The following is an 18,710-nucleotide window of genomic DNA, read 5'->3' as shown; positions in this document are numbered from 1 at the left end:
TGAAGAGCTGAGGGACAGCGCCCAGGCCCAGAGTTCAGGCCCCACAACTGGACCCAAAAAAAAATAAATAAATATACTTATGTCAAAGAACAATTATAATAATTACAAATTTTAATGTACATATGTAACAGAACAAAACTTATTCACACTTCTCAAGGTGAAATGATACAAAGTATGAATGATTCAAGAAGCATATATATATCATAACCACAAGGATCCTTTATACTCCCTTTTTGTCCTAAGACATTATTAGTGTTATTTTTTTTGTAATTCTGTTAGTAGAAATAGTAAATCACAGATGCTTAAGAACACAGTATAAATTGGAACATGTCACTCTCCATAAAATACAGTGTGAGCCCAATATGTGGCATTTTTGTGTAGGAAATGAATTAAGTAAAACACTGAAAATGAGTAAACTATAAAAGATATATTACCAAATATAATATATTCAATAATTTGATGCCAGAAAAGTAAGAATATCGTTATTTAAAAGTTACTCAAGTTCCTTACATTTTCCTAGTAATTTCTTTCTTTCTGTTTTTTAAAGGTAAACACAGCAATTCATTTATAATTGAAAGAATGGTAAGGAAAGCCTTGAAAAAAGTGAGACTCTCCATTTAGAAAAAGCTCTCAAAAGGAGTATATTTTTCTAAGATGTATCATACCCTCTTTTGATCTTGTTTTTTGTTATTTTTTGGGGGGGGGGGTCCGGTCGTGGGGCCTGAACTCTGGGCCTTGGTGCTGCCCCTCAGCTTTTCAGCTTAAGGCTAGTGCTCTACCACTTGAGCCACAGAGCCACTTCTGGCTTTTTTCTTTTTGCTTATATGGTGCTGAGGAATCAAACCCAGGGCCTCATGGATGCAAGGCAAGCGCTATACCACTGAGCCACCTTCTCAGCCCCTTGATTTTGTTTATATGACCCATATGACTGCAGTCATGTTTCATAATATAAACAATACCAAGGCATCTTTAATAGGGAATATAAAGAACTTTACTTCCCCTTTTTGTAGATAAAATATGAACAAAGCTTATTTTTGAAAAAAATTATATGTATAAAAATTACAAAAATTTGATTTCTAAATTAGTCAAAACGTTACAATCAACATAAAATGTTCCAATTTTTATTTCCGCTCAACAAAATTTTGTTTTGGTAGGTAATTGTAGTTGACATGTTGGTAATAAATGTTTTCCAAATATCGGACTACATGGATTTGATTTTTCAATTATTGGTTAAGTAGTCTTTAAAACATTTTCATTCCCTGGATACTTTCCAGAGAATAACTTCCATGTAGTTCAACTTCACTTCAAAATTCCACGAGATGGTGTTTAAACTCTTCAGCAATCAGACACCACATATGCTTCCATGTTTGAAAACTGATATGTTAATCATCAGTGTGTACACAAAGAACATTGTATTTCATCACAGTTGTTGACACTCAAGAGTAAGTAGAGATAGTATGATAGCACTGTGTTATAATAATGTACTGTTACTTCCATAAATTTGAATTTTTAATTGCTAGATTACATCTAAAGAGAGCAAAAAGATCATTGAGGATCATCACTTTTAGGGGGAGGGGCTTTACCTTGCTTGCATTTATAGTAGAAAATTGAAATCACATAAGTAATGATGTTGGTCAAATTTAGAAATTGCAAAAACACTGAAATATGTCTAGGAAAGGAACAGAATTATGTTATTACTAATAAGTTATATCTCACTGTGATTTCAATAGTTGATGTCCTGGAATCAGTCTAGGACAAGAAAAATAACATTATCAAAATCAGATGGCTGTGTTCTAGGAGTCTTATTTTCCCAAGCATGCTACATAACTGAAATTGACCTACTACCATATTGATGCACAGAATCAAAATTGCTGAATTTAATAATAGTGAGTATCTATCAATTCTAAGCTAACAGAGTGTTTATCATTTGTACAAATGTATCATTTAAAATATGATTTCATCCATAAATAATAACCATATAACCCTCTCAAGATTCTTTTTGTTCCATTTCAGAAGTTGAAAGACCAGTTCAACTTCAGAACTCAAATTGAAAGAATTTGTTACAATTTTTTTGAAAGCAGTGAATTAAGTACTTCATATGTATATGTAAGACAATGAATAGCATATACATATCTTCATAAAATGGTTTAACTTTTATCTTCCTCTTTGGTTTTCAACTATATTGCTTTGAATATTCAGATGAGGGGGTCTACATTAATTTGTATTTATCATAAGACACTTTTTCTAAACCAAAAGTAACAAAATTGATATTAAATAGACATTTATGCTTACTATTTTCTAAAGTATTAAGGACCAAATGTTATCTGCTTGCTGAAACCTGTAAAAAGTATTTAAAGCTGGGTATCAGTGGTGCATGCCTCTTATACTATCTATTCAGAAGAATGAGACCTAAGGATAGGGATTTAAAGCCAGCCTGGGAGGAAAAGTCTATACTTAAAACATTTATCTCCAATTTGCCAGCAAAAAACCATAAGTGGAGCAGTGTCTCAAGTGGTAAAGTACTAGCCTTGAACAATAAAACTAGAGGATAACATCCAGGCCCTGAATTAAAGCCCCAGGACTGGCACAAAAAAGTATTTCATTCCTTTTGCTTCCTCTGACATAATGAAAATTTTCTGATATGTTTCCTTGTAGTTTAGTCTAGTTTTATTTCTTCATGTACATCTTTCTAATTAGAGGAGTAATGAAGTACTATGTGCAAGATTCACCCTAAACCAACTTTTGAAAATGTGTTTCTTGCTTTGCTTGATATAAATTGAAGTATCTGTCATCCGGTAAAAAATTTATTTTCTGTCCTAATTTCTTTAAGCAACAATGAGTTTTTAGTAACTTTTTTATTACAAAATTACTGTACAACATTCATATAGTGACATAAACAATTTTCTCTTCAGAAATGTACTCAAGAAAAAGAATGATAGATGAAGAAAATTAGTGTGTTTTGAATGATTAAATTTAAAGAAAAATATGTCCTGAGGAGATTTTAAGTATCTATTATGTTTGTTACCCAAGATTCACCAACGTAGAAAAACATAGATCTCATACTTGTAATTTTATTAAGTCTGAGCACATTTTCATAGCTTTTAGTCACTGAACGTGAAAACACTTTTTAGAGTGAAAAAGACAAAATAATAAAGTGAACATGTGGCATGATTTTAAGAGAAAAAACAGATAAATCTATCACTTTATTAAAGAAATAACCAAATTTAAATCACTTACCTTAGTTATGAATTTCAAGATTATTTGTGCTCATTTTTCCATGGAATACAGATGAAGAAAAAACATACTGTAAAAGCTCATTTTCATAAATGTATTGGGTTTTAAATTGCTGTGCATACATTTCTTGAGTTTTAATATGCTCTTAGTTCTCTTTGTGCCCATTAGAGAAAGCAAACATACTTAATTTTCAAAAAGTCATTATCTTTAAGAATTTCTTCTGAAGAGCTCTGAATATCATGCATAAATATGCAAATATTTAATTGGTGATATAAAATAGAGATCTCTCATGTATTTGGTTGTCTAGCTTGAGGATGACAGTAAACTTGTACTAACTTTTGTAATTCCATTCTTACTGTAATGTGTGAATAAAAAGACTTGATAAATTCAGTAATTGTATGTTACTAGAATGAAAATGATACTCTGTGGAACTGGAAGCATGGTGGAGTACTGAGGGGAAAATAGTGGTATTTAATTACTTGGGAAATCACAGATTTTCCTGAGTGGATCTGGGAATCTCAGAAGCATTAATATTAGGACTGTCAGAATCTACGAAGCTTTACTGCAAGGTATATAGCCAGATGTTTCTGAAGCTCATGTACACAAAGGTACTGAGAGTATAGCTACTATCCTTACTAGGTAGTTTTTCAGTATATTCTCACACAAGGAGTATCATATCACTATCAACAGACATAATTGCTCTTATTGTATTTTCATTTCATCACTTTATTCCCAATTTTCTTAGACTTAGCAGTTGTTTCCTTATGATTTTCTTCCCAAATGTATCTATCTATACCTATCAATATATGTATATATAAATTTATATACTTAAATAAATTCATATGTCCATTTCAATGCTATACAATATTGCTTTAGTTCTTCTTTAAAGCCTCTTAATAATGTAAAACCTCAATCAACTGAAAATAACCAAAATGTAGCTAAAATTAGAATTCTTAAGTTGGTTACCTACCGGTCTGGCATGGACAGACACTGGGGTCTTGAAAGTTGTCACTTGATAGCTGCATTCAGAAACACTGTAGGGATCAGAACTGCTGGAAGAGCACTTGGAGATGGAATCATAGCCCACAAAGGTGTTATCTAGAGGCAGTTCCTGGATGATGTGGTGCTTTGAATTCAGAGGAGTTTCAGGCTGGATCTGGAAGGCTGGCTGTGGAGAGGCAGATTTGTAGTGCAGAGCCAAATCAGGGCTTTCAGGCTTGAAGGTAGTGGGTGTAGTGCCCCAGTTGTATTTGCCCATGGTTTGCTCTTCCAGTTCAATGGGAAGGTCTAGTGTGACACTGTTTCCATCATTATCAGCATTATCTGCCTTTGCTTCTTCAATAGTGACGAAGTTGAGCAGCAAGTTTTTTGGGGCATGCTTCTTCTTCTTCTTCTTCTTCTTCTTCTTTTTCTTCATCATTATCATCTGCCGATTTTCTGGGTTTGGAGTAACCCATTCAGAATTTTGCTTGTTTTTCTGAGAAGCCTTAAGATGTGGTGATTGGTGACACCTTACTACTGCAGTGATGAAAATCACCAGGATGACAGTTATGGTGCCAGCAACAATGGCAACCATAATCTTGACATAGTCACTGGTTGGTGAGGATGCATCAGCTGTTTCAATGTTTTGGGTCACAGGTGTTTCAAAGCCTTTGCGCACCAATTCACGAACCAGGGTAGCATCGGTCACTGTCTCATTCACAAACAGATTAACAACTATAAAACTAAAAAGTGAATCGGGTTGTCCCAAGTCCATAGCTCTAACTATCAGTCTATGTAAGCCAAGGTCTGCAACAGCACATTTCTCCTTCAGGGTGATATTGCCTGATACTTGGTCAATTACAAACAGTCCTTTTGTGTTTCCCCCAGTAATGCTATAAAGAAGTTCTGCATTCATGCCAGTGTCATTGTCAATTGCAAGGGCATTGAAGACTACTGTGCCTGGACTAGTAGAAGGTAGAACCAATTCAAAGGAGTAATTGGAAGGAGGAATGACAAAAACTGGTTTATTGTCATTGACATCAACTACATTTATGGTCACTTTAGCAGTAGAAGAACGTGATACCCTCCCACCATCCTCAGCCTTGACATAGAAAATGTAAGATTCTTGTCTTTCTCTATCAAATGAAATATTTGGCCTGATGACACCAGTCTGTGGATCAATGGTAAATTCATCATTCACATCTAAAATAGAGAGATTAACTGCAGAATTCTCTCCATAATCAGGATCAGTTACAGTAATTAGTCCAACTGTGCCATGTTTTGGAAGGTTTTCTGGGACGTAGAAGTTGTACTCATTGTGAGTGAAAATTGGATTGTTATCATTCTGATCAAGAACAGTCACAAACACTGTGGCATTGGTCATTAATGGTGGTATGCCATTATCAATAGCCAGAACTGTGAAATGGTATTTTTCCTGCTTTTCTCTGTCTAGTTTCTTCACTGCAGTCAGGATGCCCGTACGACGGTCCAGGTTGAATTCAGGTGGAGCATCAGAGCCCAGCAGGTAAGTGATCTCAGCATTACGTCCACTGTCTGCATCTGATGCGCTTATTTTTGTCAACTGTGTGTCAGGTGAGTTATTTTCAGGAATAGAAAGACTTATGAAAGGCTGTGTGAAAAACGGAGCATTGTCATTTTCATCTTTCACTTTGATGAGAAGCATGGATGACTGATTCAAAGGAGGTTTGCCAGCATCTGCAGCCAATAATTTAATGGCATACTCTCTGGTGGACTCATAGTCAAGATATGCTGCAGTCTCCAGCAGGAACTGATTACTGAATACTGGTCTCAATCTGAAAGGAACTTCATGATCTGTGAAGCATGTCACTCTACCATTGTGGTCAGCATCCTTGTCTGTCACAGTTATAAGAGCAATTTTAGTATTGAGCGGAGCATTTTCAGAAAGCATCACAGAGCCATTGGTTGGATTGACAATGTATCTGATGTCGATTGAAGGGACATTATCATTGATATCGGTAACATTTATCAGCACCATTGCACTTGCTGGTGTTGATCCACCATCACTCGCCAAAACCAGTAACTTGTGGCTTTGTGATTCTTCCCTATCCAGTGGTTCTTTGACTGTGATAAGTCCCGTAGTGGTGTTAAGGTGAAATAGTCTCTTGGCAAGGTTAGAGACTAGATTGCTAAAATAAAAATGAATCCTGGCATTTTCACCAATATCGGCATCTGTGGCATGAAGTTGTGTTACTGAAGAACCAACAGGAGCATTTTCTGGAATACTGACTTCAATTTCCTGTTCCTTGAAGATTGGACGGTTATCATTTGTATCACCAACACTTACTTGCAAAATAGCGGTACTAGATCTTTGAGGAAAGCCACCATCTTCTACCTTTACTTTCATCACATAGGTATCTTTTTCTTCCCTATCCAACTCCTTTTGAACAATCAGCTGTGGCATTTTGTCTCCTTCTGGTGTTTCAATGATATCAAGGTCAAAAATGTTTTGTCCCTGGAAAATATAAAGTGAAATATAAACTTAATATAACCATAAAAGTAAATATAAATTGTGAGATATCAGTTATTTAGTTAACCTAGGAATGAAAATTATTTCAAAATTCATAATGGCATATGACAATATGATAAGATCATGAAAGGATATCAGAAATCTTTGGTTTAAATTTTGTTTAATATTATAATCATAATCAAGTTAATTAATCTTGCTTGATATCTATAAAATTAGAGAGTTTTGGTGAAAGATGCTTTGGGATAGTTTTAATTCATATTATCATGTGGTAATAAATGATACTCATTTATATGAGTGCTCAAAAGGAAGACGTATGTAGATTTTTAAAAAGTAATTGTCACTAGATCTCACATGGTAGATAAAGATATAGGTGAGTTGCTCATAATAATTATAAACAAATTTTGAAATGCACTGCTGAGTTTAGTTGACTAAGAAACTTTTCACCACCAAACATAACAATACATAATATCCATACATGACAATAAATCACGTCTATTGAATTAAGTTGATAATTTTGACAGATGAATAACTGTGGTCCAAATATGAATTTGTATAAAATGCACAGAATAACTGTTTCTTATAGAAGCATACAAAAAATAATCAAGTACTAGAGATATAGGTACCTCAGTTTTAGAGTACTTTCCTAGCTGGTATAAAAATAACAATGCAAAGGAAAAGGAGGCGAGAGAAAGAAGGAAAGAAAGAAAGAAGGAAGGAAAGAAAGAAAGAGAGAGAGAGAAAAGAAAGAAAGAAAGAAAGAAAGAAAGAAAGAAAGAAAGAAAGAAAGAAAGAAAGAAAGAAAGAAAGAAAGAAAGGAAGAAAGGAAGAAAGGAAGAAAGGAAGAAAGAGAAAGAGAGGGAGGGAAGGAGGAAGGGAGAGAGGGAGGAAAGGTGGAAGGGAGGGAGGGAGAGAGAGAGACAGAGAGAGAGAGGGAGGGAGGGAAGGAAGGAAGGAAGGAAGGAAGGAAGGAAGGAAGGAAGGAAGGAAGGAAGGAAGGAAGGAAGGAAGGAAGGAAAAAGGAAGCCTATTTTGAAAATTTACAACGTTTTACTTTTTCAACTTTTATTTGGTCATGGAGTTTGAACTTTGTTCTCTAAATTTTATTTATTTTATGTGAAATAATAGCAGTATTTTAAAAATCATTTTTAAAAATCTGTGCAGAGGAGTTTCAGGTCAACATGTCAATATAAGTAAATGATGCAGCTTAATCGGTGTCACTGCTTGCATCACACTTCTGTACAACCTCTGTCCATCACTTTTTATAAAAACAATAAAAATGCATGAAGAATAAAAACAATAATAATCACAAAATAAATCTTAAAATAATAAAATCATAAAGAAATGAATCTTAAAAGATTTTTCTAATTCTCAAGGTGATAATGAAATCTCAATATTATCTAATGGATAAAGTTTGAATTGCTCTTTTCCATTTTATGACAGATTAGTTCAATCTGACTGTAATTATTTACAAAATAATATTTTAATTCTTAAAATTAGGTAAGGTTGAAGAAATAGTTCTTAGACACAATATCCTCGTATTAAATTAAATCTCTCCTTAGCTACACATGGGTATTCTGTTGAACAAGACATAGCACATCCCATTATTGTACAAGGTTATAATAGCAACATTGTTCTAACATACAATTAATGTTAAATTGTATATATATATATGTTCTTTCACACAATAAACAAAAATGTTTTCTATGAGAAGCTTGTATGAAAAATGCTTCCTTCCACAAATATTTAGATCTTTACAAATGACTTACTAACATATACTTAAACTTCATATTGTTCAAGGCACTTGAACAAGAGTTGCCCACATGTCAAACACAAATAATTTTCAACAAACTTTGGGAGAGATTTCTAATTTGTTTGTCAAAATATGCTGCCAATATGAGGTCTTTATCATGGAATGACCATTGCAAGCCTATTTTCTGTATCATCCCTTTTAAGAATAATGGATGACTAACACATAGACACAATAATATGCTTCTACCATGGTAGCTGACTCAACTGATATACACAACCAACTGATAAATTAAAACAACAGTGAAGTTGTCTGCTTTATGTATGATAATGACAAGTTTAGAGAGAAAAATGTAAAAAAAAAAGGGGTTTGAGTTTTAATCATCTTATTAACTTTATCATAAATGTGTTTTTTTCACAAAATGCACAAAGAAATCTGTAAAGGTTGATCTCTACAACCCAGAATTCCAAATCTACTAATACTTTTTAACTATGTTTATAGGGACATACTTTACTGGAGAAAAGATCTGGATATCTCGTTGATATGTTAATCCTCTGTTGACACAATACATATGACTCAAAATGTAGATGCAATTCCCTTAGGCCTTATAAAAATGAATGTCAGAACCGAGGAACCAAGATGGCGACGGGGCAGTAGGGAAACGCCACAGCTCTCTCCAACGAAAAAGAGAGTTCGAGTTCCAACACTTAATCTCCCCAAGAGACCGACAAGAACAAAAAGACGAACACTCAGAGAAAAACCAGAGGTGGAAAATAACAAAAAAAGAAAGAGAGGAAAAGAAGAATTTCAGAACAGAGAAGAGCGAAGACCCCTCCCCCAACCTTTACTGGCTGCGCGGCAGTGCACCAAGCTGCCGGCCAGCCGGCCCGGCGGGGGCTGCCGGAGCCCCAGAGACACAGGGGGCCACTTGCAGATCACCAGGTACCGGTTTGCAGAACAGCAGATCACCAGGAACAGAGAAGCCTACCAGCCGGGAGTCTCCACGAGGATCCCACCCCCACCCCTCACTTTCCACCGGAGCAGAGAGGCTCCATCTCCCCAAAGCCACCCAGCACCAGCAGCGCTACAAAGGGACCTGTCAGCAGACCACTCGCCCGATTGCGCTCGCAAAGACCCGGGTCCCAGAGACACAGGGGGCTGCCTGCAGATCACCCACGCACTCAGACCCACTGGATCTCTACAACCCGCGAAGAAGCCGCCTGAGTGTGGACACTGTTGACCCGACAGCTTCGATAGAGGCAGAGACAGAAAAGAATCACACAGAGCCACCACCGCCCAACCCAGCCTGCAACCACCCCAACTGAACTCGGATTACAACAACAACTGACGACCTACACCACACAGAAACAACCAGCTCCAGGATGAGTACCCCACAGGGGACAGTGTATCCCTCAAGAGAGACCAGAGCTGGAGGGAATACCCAGACCCTGACCTAGACTCCCTACCCCAACACCCGGACCACAGGACCCACTAAAACTGGGAACTGTCCGAGAGCTCCACCAGCCCATGGAGCACACTCTGCTGGCCAGGCCAGAGCAAGAGTACCCCTGGAAGGGAGCTTAAATGCCCAAGCCAGGAACAGCACCCCTGGGTCAAGACGACCAACAGTAGAAGAAATTTGAACTGTGTCCTCCAGGCTGCATAAACCTAGGTGGTATACACATCAGCATAGGCCTAACGAGCACGCTACAGGCTGGGACCGGAACCAGGCCCGGGGATCCGGTGCCTGAACAACACAACCAACTCCTCCCAACTGAAGTAAAAAGCTGAGCATATGCCTCAACAGAGGGGAGAAAATCAGGAAACAACACTCCCCGGAAAGCACGCCTGTGACAACAAAAGACCTGAACGCTCAGGACAAGAGAAGCCCAAACCCCACCAAAACTCCACCCATATACCCTAGGCTGGGAATTGGGCAACACAGGCTGCCAGCACCTGATAGTAAGCAGGAGCTCAGGCTGATAAGGTGGCTCAGCAATAGAGTGATAGTCTTGAATGTATGAGGCCCTGGATCTGATTCTTCAGCATCACAAAAGCAAAAAGGGTCAGAAGTGGTGCTGTGGCTCAAATGGTAGGGTGCCAGCCTTGAGCTGAAGAGCTGAGGGACAGCACCCAAACCTAGAGTTCAAGCCCACAACCAGCCCAAAACAAACAAACAAAAACACATCAGGAGCCCATAGCAGACTCCAGTATTTGGGAGAGTGCATCCAGAGCATCTGATCTTCCCAAGAGCACCCGTAGGAGCAAACACAAGCAGTCTAGGCTGCTCAACCCTTCCAAAGGCGGGAATAGCCAGCAATCTACAGCAGAGAGCTGAGAATCTTAAGTAAGTCAGAATAGCAGCTGGAAAAAGGCTCCCAACAGAACCCAGATCAGGCACAGACTCTCTCTACCAATACAGAATCAGCAACCAAGCAAAGACAGACACACCAAAACAAGATTGAAGAGCAGTCTCCTGAACCCCCATGCGAAAATCACAGAGAAGAATCACAAGGTTTACCACCACCCAGGACAGCAAGATCACCTCAAAAGCCAGCAGCCACGCAGGGGAGAGCCCCAGTGGGAGCAAAGCAGGAATGGAAGACAAAAGCTACATCCAAGGGTTGCTGGAGGCAATGACTCAAGAAATAAAGCGAGAAATGGATCAGAAATTGAAAGAGCACAAGGATGAACTATCAAAAGAGATACAGGATATCAAACAAAAGTTGGATGCAAAAATAGAAGCTGCACAAACCTCAGTAAGAAGTGAGATAAACGCCAAATTAGAGGTAATGCATACCTCATTGAGAGGTGAGATCAGTACTCTGAGAACCAACATTGAATCCATAAAAGGATCCATTTCCTCCATGCAAACCACAATAGAAGCCACGGTCAACAGAGTGAAGGAAATGGAAGGTAGAGTGTCAGATACAGAAGACAGAATACACCAACTGGACCAAAAAGTGACAGATATGGAAAAATCACTCAAATTAAACCAAAGGGAAATTCAAGAGCAAGCAGATAATGCCAAGAAATTTAATCTTCGCATAATCGGAGTGGACGAAGGTGAGGAATTCCAGAGCAAGGGAATGCAATACCTATTTAACAAGATAATCAATGAAAATTTTCCCCACCTCAAAAACGACCATCTTAACTACATTACAAAAGCTTATAGAACACCCAACAAGCAAGATCCCAGGAGAAACACTTCTAGACACATTATAGTAAAAATGATAGATCTGAATAATAAGGAAACAATCCTGCATGCAGCAAAAATGAAGAAGGAGCTATACTACAACGGGAAAAAAATTAGAATCACTGCAGATCTCTCCACACAAACCATGAATGCAAGAAAAGCCTGGGAAAGCACCATACGAGCCCTGAGAGCCAATAACTGCCAACCCAGACTAATATACCCGGCAAAGCTAGCATTCACATTCGATGGAGAACTGAAAACTTTTAATAGCAAAGAAAAACTAAATGAATACATAAACATTAAGCCAGCATTACAAAGAATTCTAAGAGGGGGGACACAACCTGAAGAAAGCAACCAGGAACTGGGACCTGCCCCAAACAGGCTTTACTCAAAGTCTAACTGAGCAAGCACAGGAGGAAAGGAAAGAAGAAAAACTTAGGAAAACGGAATGGCAGGGACAACAATGCATCTCTCTATACTTTCTCTTAATATGAATGGCTGAATTCGCCAATTAAAAGAAAACGAACTGAGGACTGGATCAGAAAACAAGACCCATCCATCTGTTGCCTTCAGGAGACCCACCTCTCAGCCAAACATACAAACAAACTCAGAGTGAAGGGGTGGAAAAGGATCTACCAATCAAATGCCCCCAGTAAGAAAGCAGGTGTAGCTATCCTGATATCTGACAAAATAAACTTTTCATTAAAATCAGTACAGAAAGACAAGGATGGACACTACATATTAATAAAGGGAACAATCCAAGAGGAGGATATAACCATCATTAACTTATATGCCCCAAATATTGGCGCACCCAGATATGTCAAACAAATACTCTCAAACTTACAGAATAAAATAGATCCCAATACGATAATACTAGGAGACTTTAACACACCACTCTCACCAAAGGACAGGACTACCAACCAGAGGATTGGCAAAGAAGCTACCGAATTAAGTGAGAGCAGAATTAACTGACATCTACCGAGTATTTCACCCTAAAACAACACAGTACACATTCTTCTCAGCAGCTCATGGAACTTTCTCCAAAATAGACCAAATTATAGTTCATGCAAGGAACTTAAGCAAATACAAAGGGATCGACATAATCCCCTGTATCCTATCTGACCATAGTGGAATCAAGCTAGCTCTCAATAACAAAGCATACCGCAGAAATTTCTCTAATACATGGAAATTGAACAGCACACACCTTAACAATGCCTGGGTAACAGAAGAGATCAGAGAAGAAATAAAGCATTTCCTACAACTCAATGAAAATGAAAACACCTCACAAAGAAACTTGTGGGACACAGCAAAAGCAGTCCTGATGGGCAAATTTATTGCCCTCAGTGCCCATATCAAGAGAATGGAGACAGACCAAGTAAATAATCTCATGTTGCAATTAAAACAGCTACAAATACAAGAAAAAATGGGACCTAAAGCTACTAGACAAGCCAGATAACCAAATTAAGAGCAGAGATTAACCAAGTAGAAAATCAGAAAACCATAACCAAAATAAACCAAACAAAAAGCTGGTTCTTTGAAAAAATAAACAAAATTGATGGCCCGTTGGCAAGATTAATTAAAAAAAGAAGAGAGGAAACCCATATTAATAGGATTAGGGATGCCACCAGAAACATCACAACACGTACCCAAGATACCCAAACAATTCTAACAGACTATTTTCAAAAGCTATACTCTCTAAAGGAAGAAAATCTGGCAGAAATGGATGCATTTTTAGAGAAATACAAGTTGCCCAAACTGAGCAAAGAAGAAGTTAACCAATTAAATAAGCCAATATCCTATAATGAGATACAGGAAGCTATCAAAAGTCTTCCAACAAAAAAAAGCCCAGGACCAGATGGATTCACAGCAGAATTCTATAAGACCTTTAAACAAGAACTAATAGCCATACTCCTCAAGCTCTTCAGAGAAACAGAAAAGGAGGGAGCTATCCCAAACTCATTCTATGAAGCCAATATCACACTCATCCCCAAACCAGGCAAAGACCCAACCAAAAAGGAGAATTACAGGCCAATTTCCTTGATGAACACAGATGCAAAGATCCTTAACAAGATTCTAGCTAACAGAATCCAGAAACACATAAAAAAAATAATACACTATGACCAGGTAGGCTTCATCCCAGAGACACAGGGATGGTTTAACATACATAAGTCAATAAATGTAATCCAGCATATCAACAGAGCCAAGGTCAAGAATCACATGATTATCGCCACAGATGCAGAAAAGGCCTATGATAAAATTCAACATTCATTCATGCCAAAAGCTCTGGAGAAAATAGGAATAGAAGGAACATTTCTAAAAACAATAAAAGCCATTTATGACAGACCAATAGCCAATATTATTCTTAATGGGGAAAAGCTACAACCAATTCTCCTAAAATCAGGAACAAGGCAAGGATGCCCACTGTCTCCACTCCTCTTCAATATAGTCTTAGAACCCTTAGCCAGGGCAATAAGGCAAGAAAAAGACATTAAAGGGATCCCCATTGGGAAAGAAGAAGTTAAACTATCCCTTTTTGCAGACAACATGATACTATACCTCCACGATCCCAAAAACTCCATCCCCAAACTCTTAGAAATCATAAATCACTTCGACAAAATAGCAGGATACAAAATAAACCCACAAAAATCAGTTGCCTTCCTATACACTGATAATGTACAGGAAGAGAGGGAAATAAAAGGAGCAACCCCATTCACAATAACCTCACAAAAAATAAAATATTTAGGAATTAACCTAACCAAAGATGTAAAAGAACTATTTAATGAGAACTATAAAAAGTTAAAGAAAGAAATTGCATAAGACACTAGGAAATGGAAAGACCTCCCATGCTCCTGGATAGGCCGACTTAATATAGTAAAGATGGTAATACTTCCAAAACTAATACACAAATTCAATGCAATTCCTATTAAAATCCCAATGACGTACATCACTGAAATACAGAAAACAGTCCAAAAATTCATATGGATCAACAAAAGACCTAGAATTGCCAAAACAATTCTAGGGGATAAAGACAACATGGGAGGGCTATCCATGCCGAACTTCAAACTCTACTACAGAGTTATAATAACAAAGACAGCATGGTACTGGCCCAAAAACAGACCCGAAGACCAATGGAACAGAATAGAAGATCCAGAAATAAATCCACAGGCCTAGAGCCAGCTGATATTCGACAAAGGAGCCAAAGACATACAATGGAAGAAACACAGCCTCTTCAACCGCTGGTGCTGGGAAAACTGGGCAGCCACATGCAGAAAACTAAAAGTGGACTCCAGCCTATCACCATGCACCAACACAACTCAAAATGGATTAAAGACCTTAACATTAAACCTGAATCTCTGAAACTACTGCAGGCCAGAGTAGGAGAGACACTTGATCTAATAGGCACAGGAAGGAACTTCCTGAACAGAGTCCCAGGGTCACAACAAGTTGGAGAGAGACTCGAGAAATGGGACTACCTTAAAATAAAAAGCTTCTGCACAGCTAAATCTATTGCAACTAAGCTAGAAAGACAACCAACGAATTGGGAAAAAATATTTACCAGCAATATACCAGACAAGGGGTTAACATCCTGTATATACAGGGAACTCAAGAAACTAATCCCTCCCAAACCTAACAAACCAATTACTAAATGGGCAAGGGAACTAAAGAGGGACTTCTCAAATGAATAAATAAAAATGGCAAAGAAGCACATGAGAAAATGTTCATCATCCCTGGTGGTGAAGGAAATGCAAATAAAGACAACCCTGAGATACCACCTTACCCCAGTCAGAATGTCCCACATCCACAAATCAGCCAACGACAAATGCTGGAGGGGATGTGGAGAAAGAGGAACCCTATTACACTGCTGGTGGGAATGTACACTTATACAACCACTTTGGAAAGCAGTCTGGAGGGTCCTTAGAAAGCTTAAGATTGACCTCCCTTATGACCCAGTCATACCACTTCTAGGCATCTACCCTGAACAACAGGAACCAATACACAAGGACACGTGCACCTCCATGTTTATTGCAGCACTGTTCACAATAGCTAGGATATGGAAACAACCTAGATGCCCCACCACAGATGAATGGATCCAAAAATTGTGGTATCAATACACAATGGAATATTATGCAGCCATTAGAAATGACAAAATAATGGCATTTGCAGGGAAATGGATGGAGCTAGAAGGAATCATGTTGAGCGAGGTTAGCCAAGAACGAAGAGACAAACGGTACATGGTCTCCCTGATAAGTGGATGCTAAATCCAAAATGTTAGGTGATATGACAAAACTAACAGGACTTAAGAAACAAAGAACTCCCACTCATCTGGTTGAACCACTACTAAATATCCCCATGCTGCTGATCACATATATGGTATATAACATGTGAACACCGTTATATATTACAGACTGTGGTAGACAATTTGCTCCAGGAAAGTTAGAATGAACTTGTGACTTTAAATGAGCATCATTATTCCACAATACTGTGAATTTCCGGAAATTATGTAATCACTTAATCACAATAAAAAAAAAAAAAAAGAACCTCGGGGAAGGGGGAGGGAGGGGATGGTAGGGGGAAAACAATGGAGGGGGTAACAATGTTCAAGAGGAAGTGTGCTCATTACCTCACTCATGTAACTGTAACCCTCTGTATAGTATCTTTACAATAAAAAAAATAAACAACAAAAAAATAAATAAAAATAAAAATAAAAATGTCAGAGGGCTGGGAAGGTGGCTCACTGGAAGAGTGCTTGCCTCACATGCATGAGGCCCTGGGTTCGATTCCTCAGCACCACATAAGCAGAAAAAGCCGGAAGTGGTTCTGTGTCTCAAGTGGTAAACCACTAGCTTTGAGCTAAATAGCCGAGGGACAGTGCCCAGGCCCAGAGTTCAGGTCCCACAACGAACAACAACAACAACAAAAAGAATGTCAGTACAAGGTAATACTCCTCGAATTGTTACATATAAAATGCATTTAAAATTTCTAAGAATGCAGCACCTGATTAACAGTATTATTTGTTACATGAATAAAATTAAATAGTTAATTCCAGTTCTCAAAATATAAAACTTGAAACACTTGATTATGCTTATTTTTATATTATACTCTATGTAAACATTGGATATTCAGTACTTGCTGACTTAATCTTTTCATTTTACTTTAAATTACAGAGCACAGCTTAAAAATTATTTTCTGAAACAACTTTTCTTGTTAAAGATGCAATAAAAACTAAAGTACCCTAGCTAGCAAAATTTTACAATCTAGTTGTAAACTTTTATTTTCATAGTAAATTATGAAAATCCTAGTTTAGTTATCTCAACAGGATATAACTTATGACATAAAATCATGCATCTGTCAAATACATATATCTGCAAAAAATAGAGAAACAAAAATTATATTACATGAGCTAAATATAAGAATCATTTACAGCCGGGCGCTGGTGGCTCACGCCTGTAATCCTAGCTACTCAGGAGGCTGAGATTTGAGGATCGCGGTTCAAAGCCAGCCCGGGCAGGAAAGACCGTGAGACTCCTATCTCCAATAAACCACCAGAAAACCGAAAGTGGCGCTGTAGCTCAAGTGGTAGAGCGCTCGGCCTGAGCTGAAGAGCTGAGGGACAGCGCCCAGGCCCAGAGTTCAAGCCCCACGACCGACAAAAAAAAAAAAAAAAAAGAATCATTTACATAAAGAAATGCTGATTTTGATTCTGATGTCATAAATGGCATTGATCACAATTACACAAAAGTGCCATTTCAGGTTCAGGTCAAGAAAGAATCATAGACTTTCTAATAATCTGATGTAATGGAAAGGAATTTATTTTGCTTTTGATTAATATTTCTTTCTAAATTCAAAAATGTACTTTGGAGTTGCAAATTCAGGAACAAACTGCTGAAATAAGCGAAATATTAAGCCTGTCTGAGACTTAATTCTTTCTGAGAGCTGACAAAGCCAAAGAACAGAAAGTTGATGCTGGATATGAAATTCCCAAGGGAAGTTTTTTATTTTCTACTTGTTGTTTTCTTTTTCTTTTGAAAAAACTTAAATAAGGGTGACATATAAAAGCCCATATTTTTTGCCTATTGTTCTGGGAAGTAATTAATGGACCCACTAGTAAACATGATTATTTTTGACATACGCAGCTGCAAGACACCACTTCATTGCCTATTGGAAGGTAATAAATAACATAGCACTTTCAGAGTTATAAATCTAGTACAGTTGCCCAGAATCCATATAGAGTGCCAGTAAGCACTAAAAATAGTTCCAAAGAGATTGGATTTTAAAACTGATTAAATAAAAGCTGTTTACTCTATGTATCAAGAAATTCTGGAGAAAGACTAAAAAAAATATTTCTGAACTTTTGCTAATGCTAACCATAAAGACATTTGATTTTTAAGTTTAAATTTTTTCTTACTTGTCCTGATGAATATTTGAGACATAAAACGTAGGAAGAAATGGAAAAAGCCACAATGATATGGCTGTTTCAAAACACAGTATGGAAATATATTTAATATTCTGAATTCAAATACAATGAGCACTATGGTAAATTTAATTTCATTATAGTAAAAAAAATTTGGATTGCTATAGAGTGCCTAAAATTACCAGAGAGAATAAATACTGCTATTCATATATTCAACAGTATGATACTATTTAGATTTTATCCACTATTTCTGGAACATTTCCTTCAACATACGTCTGTAGTATTGTTAAGGGAATTGCAATAGAAAATGGACTATAAAGCTGGGCTCTGGTGGTACTCAGGAGGCTGAGATCTGACAATCACGGTTCAAAGCCAGCCTGGCTTGAAAACTGGAAGTGGTGTGGTGCCTCAAGCGGTACAGCGTTCGCCTTGAGCTGAAGAGTGAAGAGCGCACAGACAGTGCCCAAGCCCAGAGTTCAAGCCCAACGACCAAAGAAAAAAGAAAAAGAAAAAAAAAAGGAAAATGGACTATAAGCAAGATGGCTTGAGTTGAGTTGTTAGTCACTTACTTACCTACAGTTCTAAAGTCTGCAAGTCCCTCCCTACATTAAAAGTATATCAGAAGAAGAAG

At 37.5% G+C, this 18,710-nt stretch overlaps 1 protein-coding gene across 6 annotated transcripts in view; it reads right to left on the bottom strand.

The window, feature by feature from the left end:
• Positions 1-18,710, bottom strand: part of Pcdh11x (protocadherin 11 X-linked) — a 619,725-nt gene that overhangs the window by 585,431 nt on the left and 15,584 nt on the right. For all 6 annotated transcript variants that reach the window (XM_042678788.1, XM_042678789.1, XM_042678790.1 and 3 more), the window contains exon 2: positions 4,205-6,709. In XM_042678788.1, the coding sequence (XP_042534722.1) occupies positions 4,205-6,709 (2,505 nt within the window). The remainder of the gene's footprint in view (positions 1-4,204; positions 6,710-18,710) is intronic.

The sequence above is a fragment of the Dipodomys spectabilis genome, unplaced genomic scaffold (genome assembly GCF_019054845.1).
Source record: "Dipodomys spectabilis isolate Male_0828 unplaced genomic scaffold, ASM1905484v1 ptg000048l, whole genome shotgun sequence".
In the NCBI taxonomy this organism is placed as follows: Eukaryota; Metazoa; Chordata; class Mammalia; order Rodentia; family Heteromyidae; genus Dipodomys; species Dipodomys spectabilis.
Note: the sequence above shows the minus strand (reverse complement) of the source record. Positions and strands in the feature narration are given on the sequence as shown.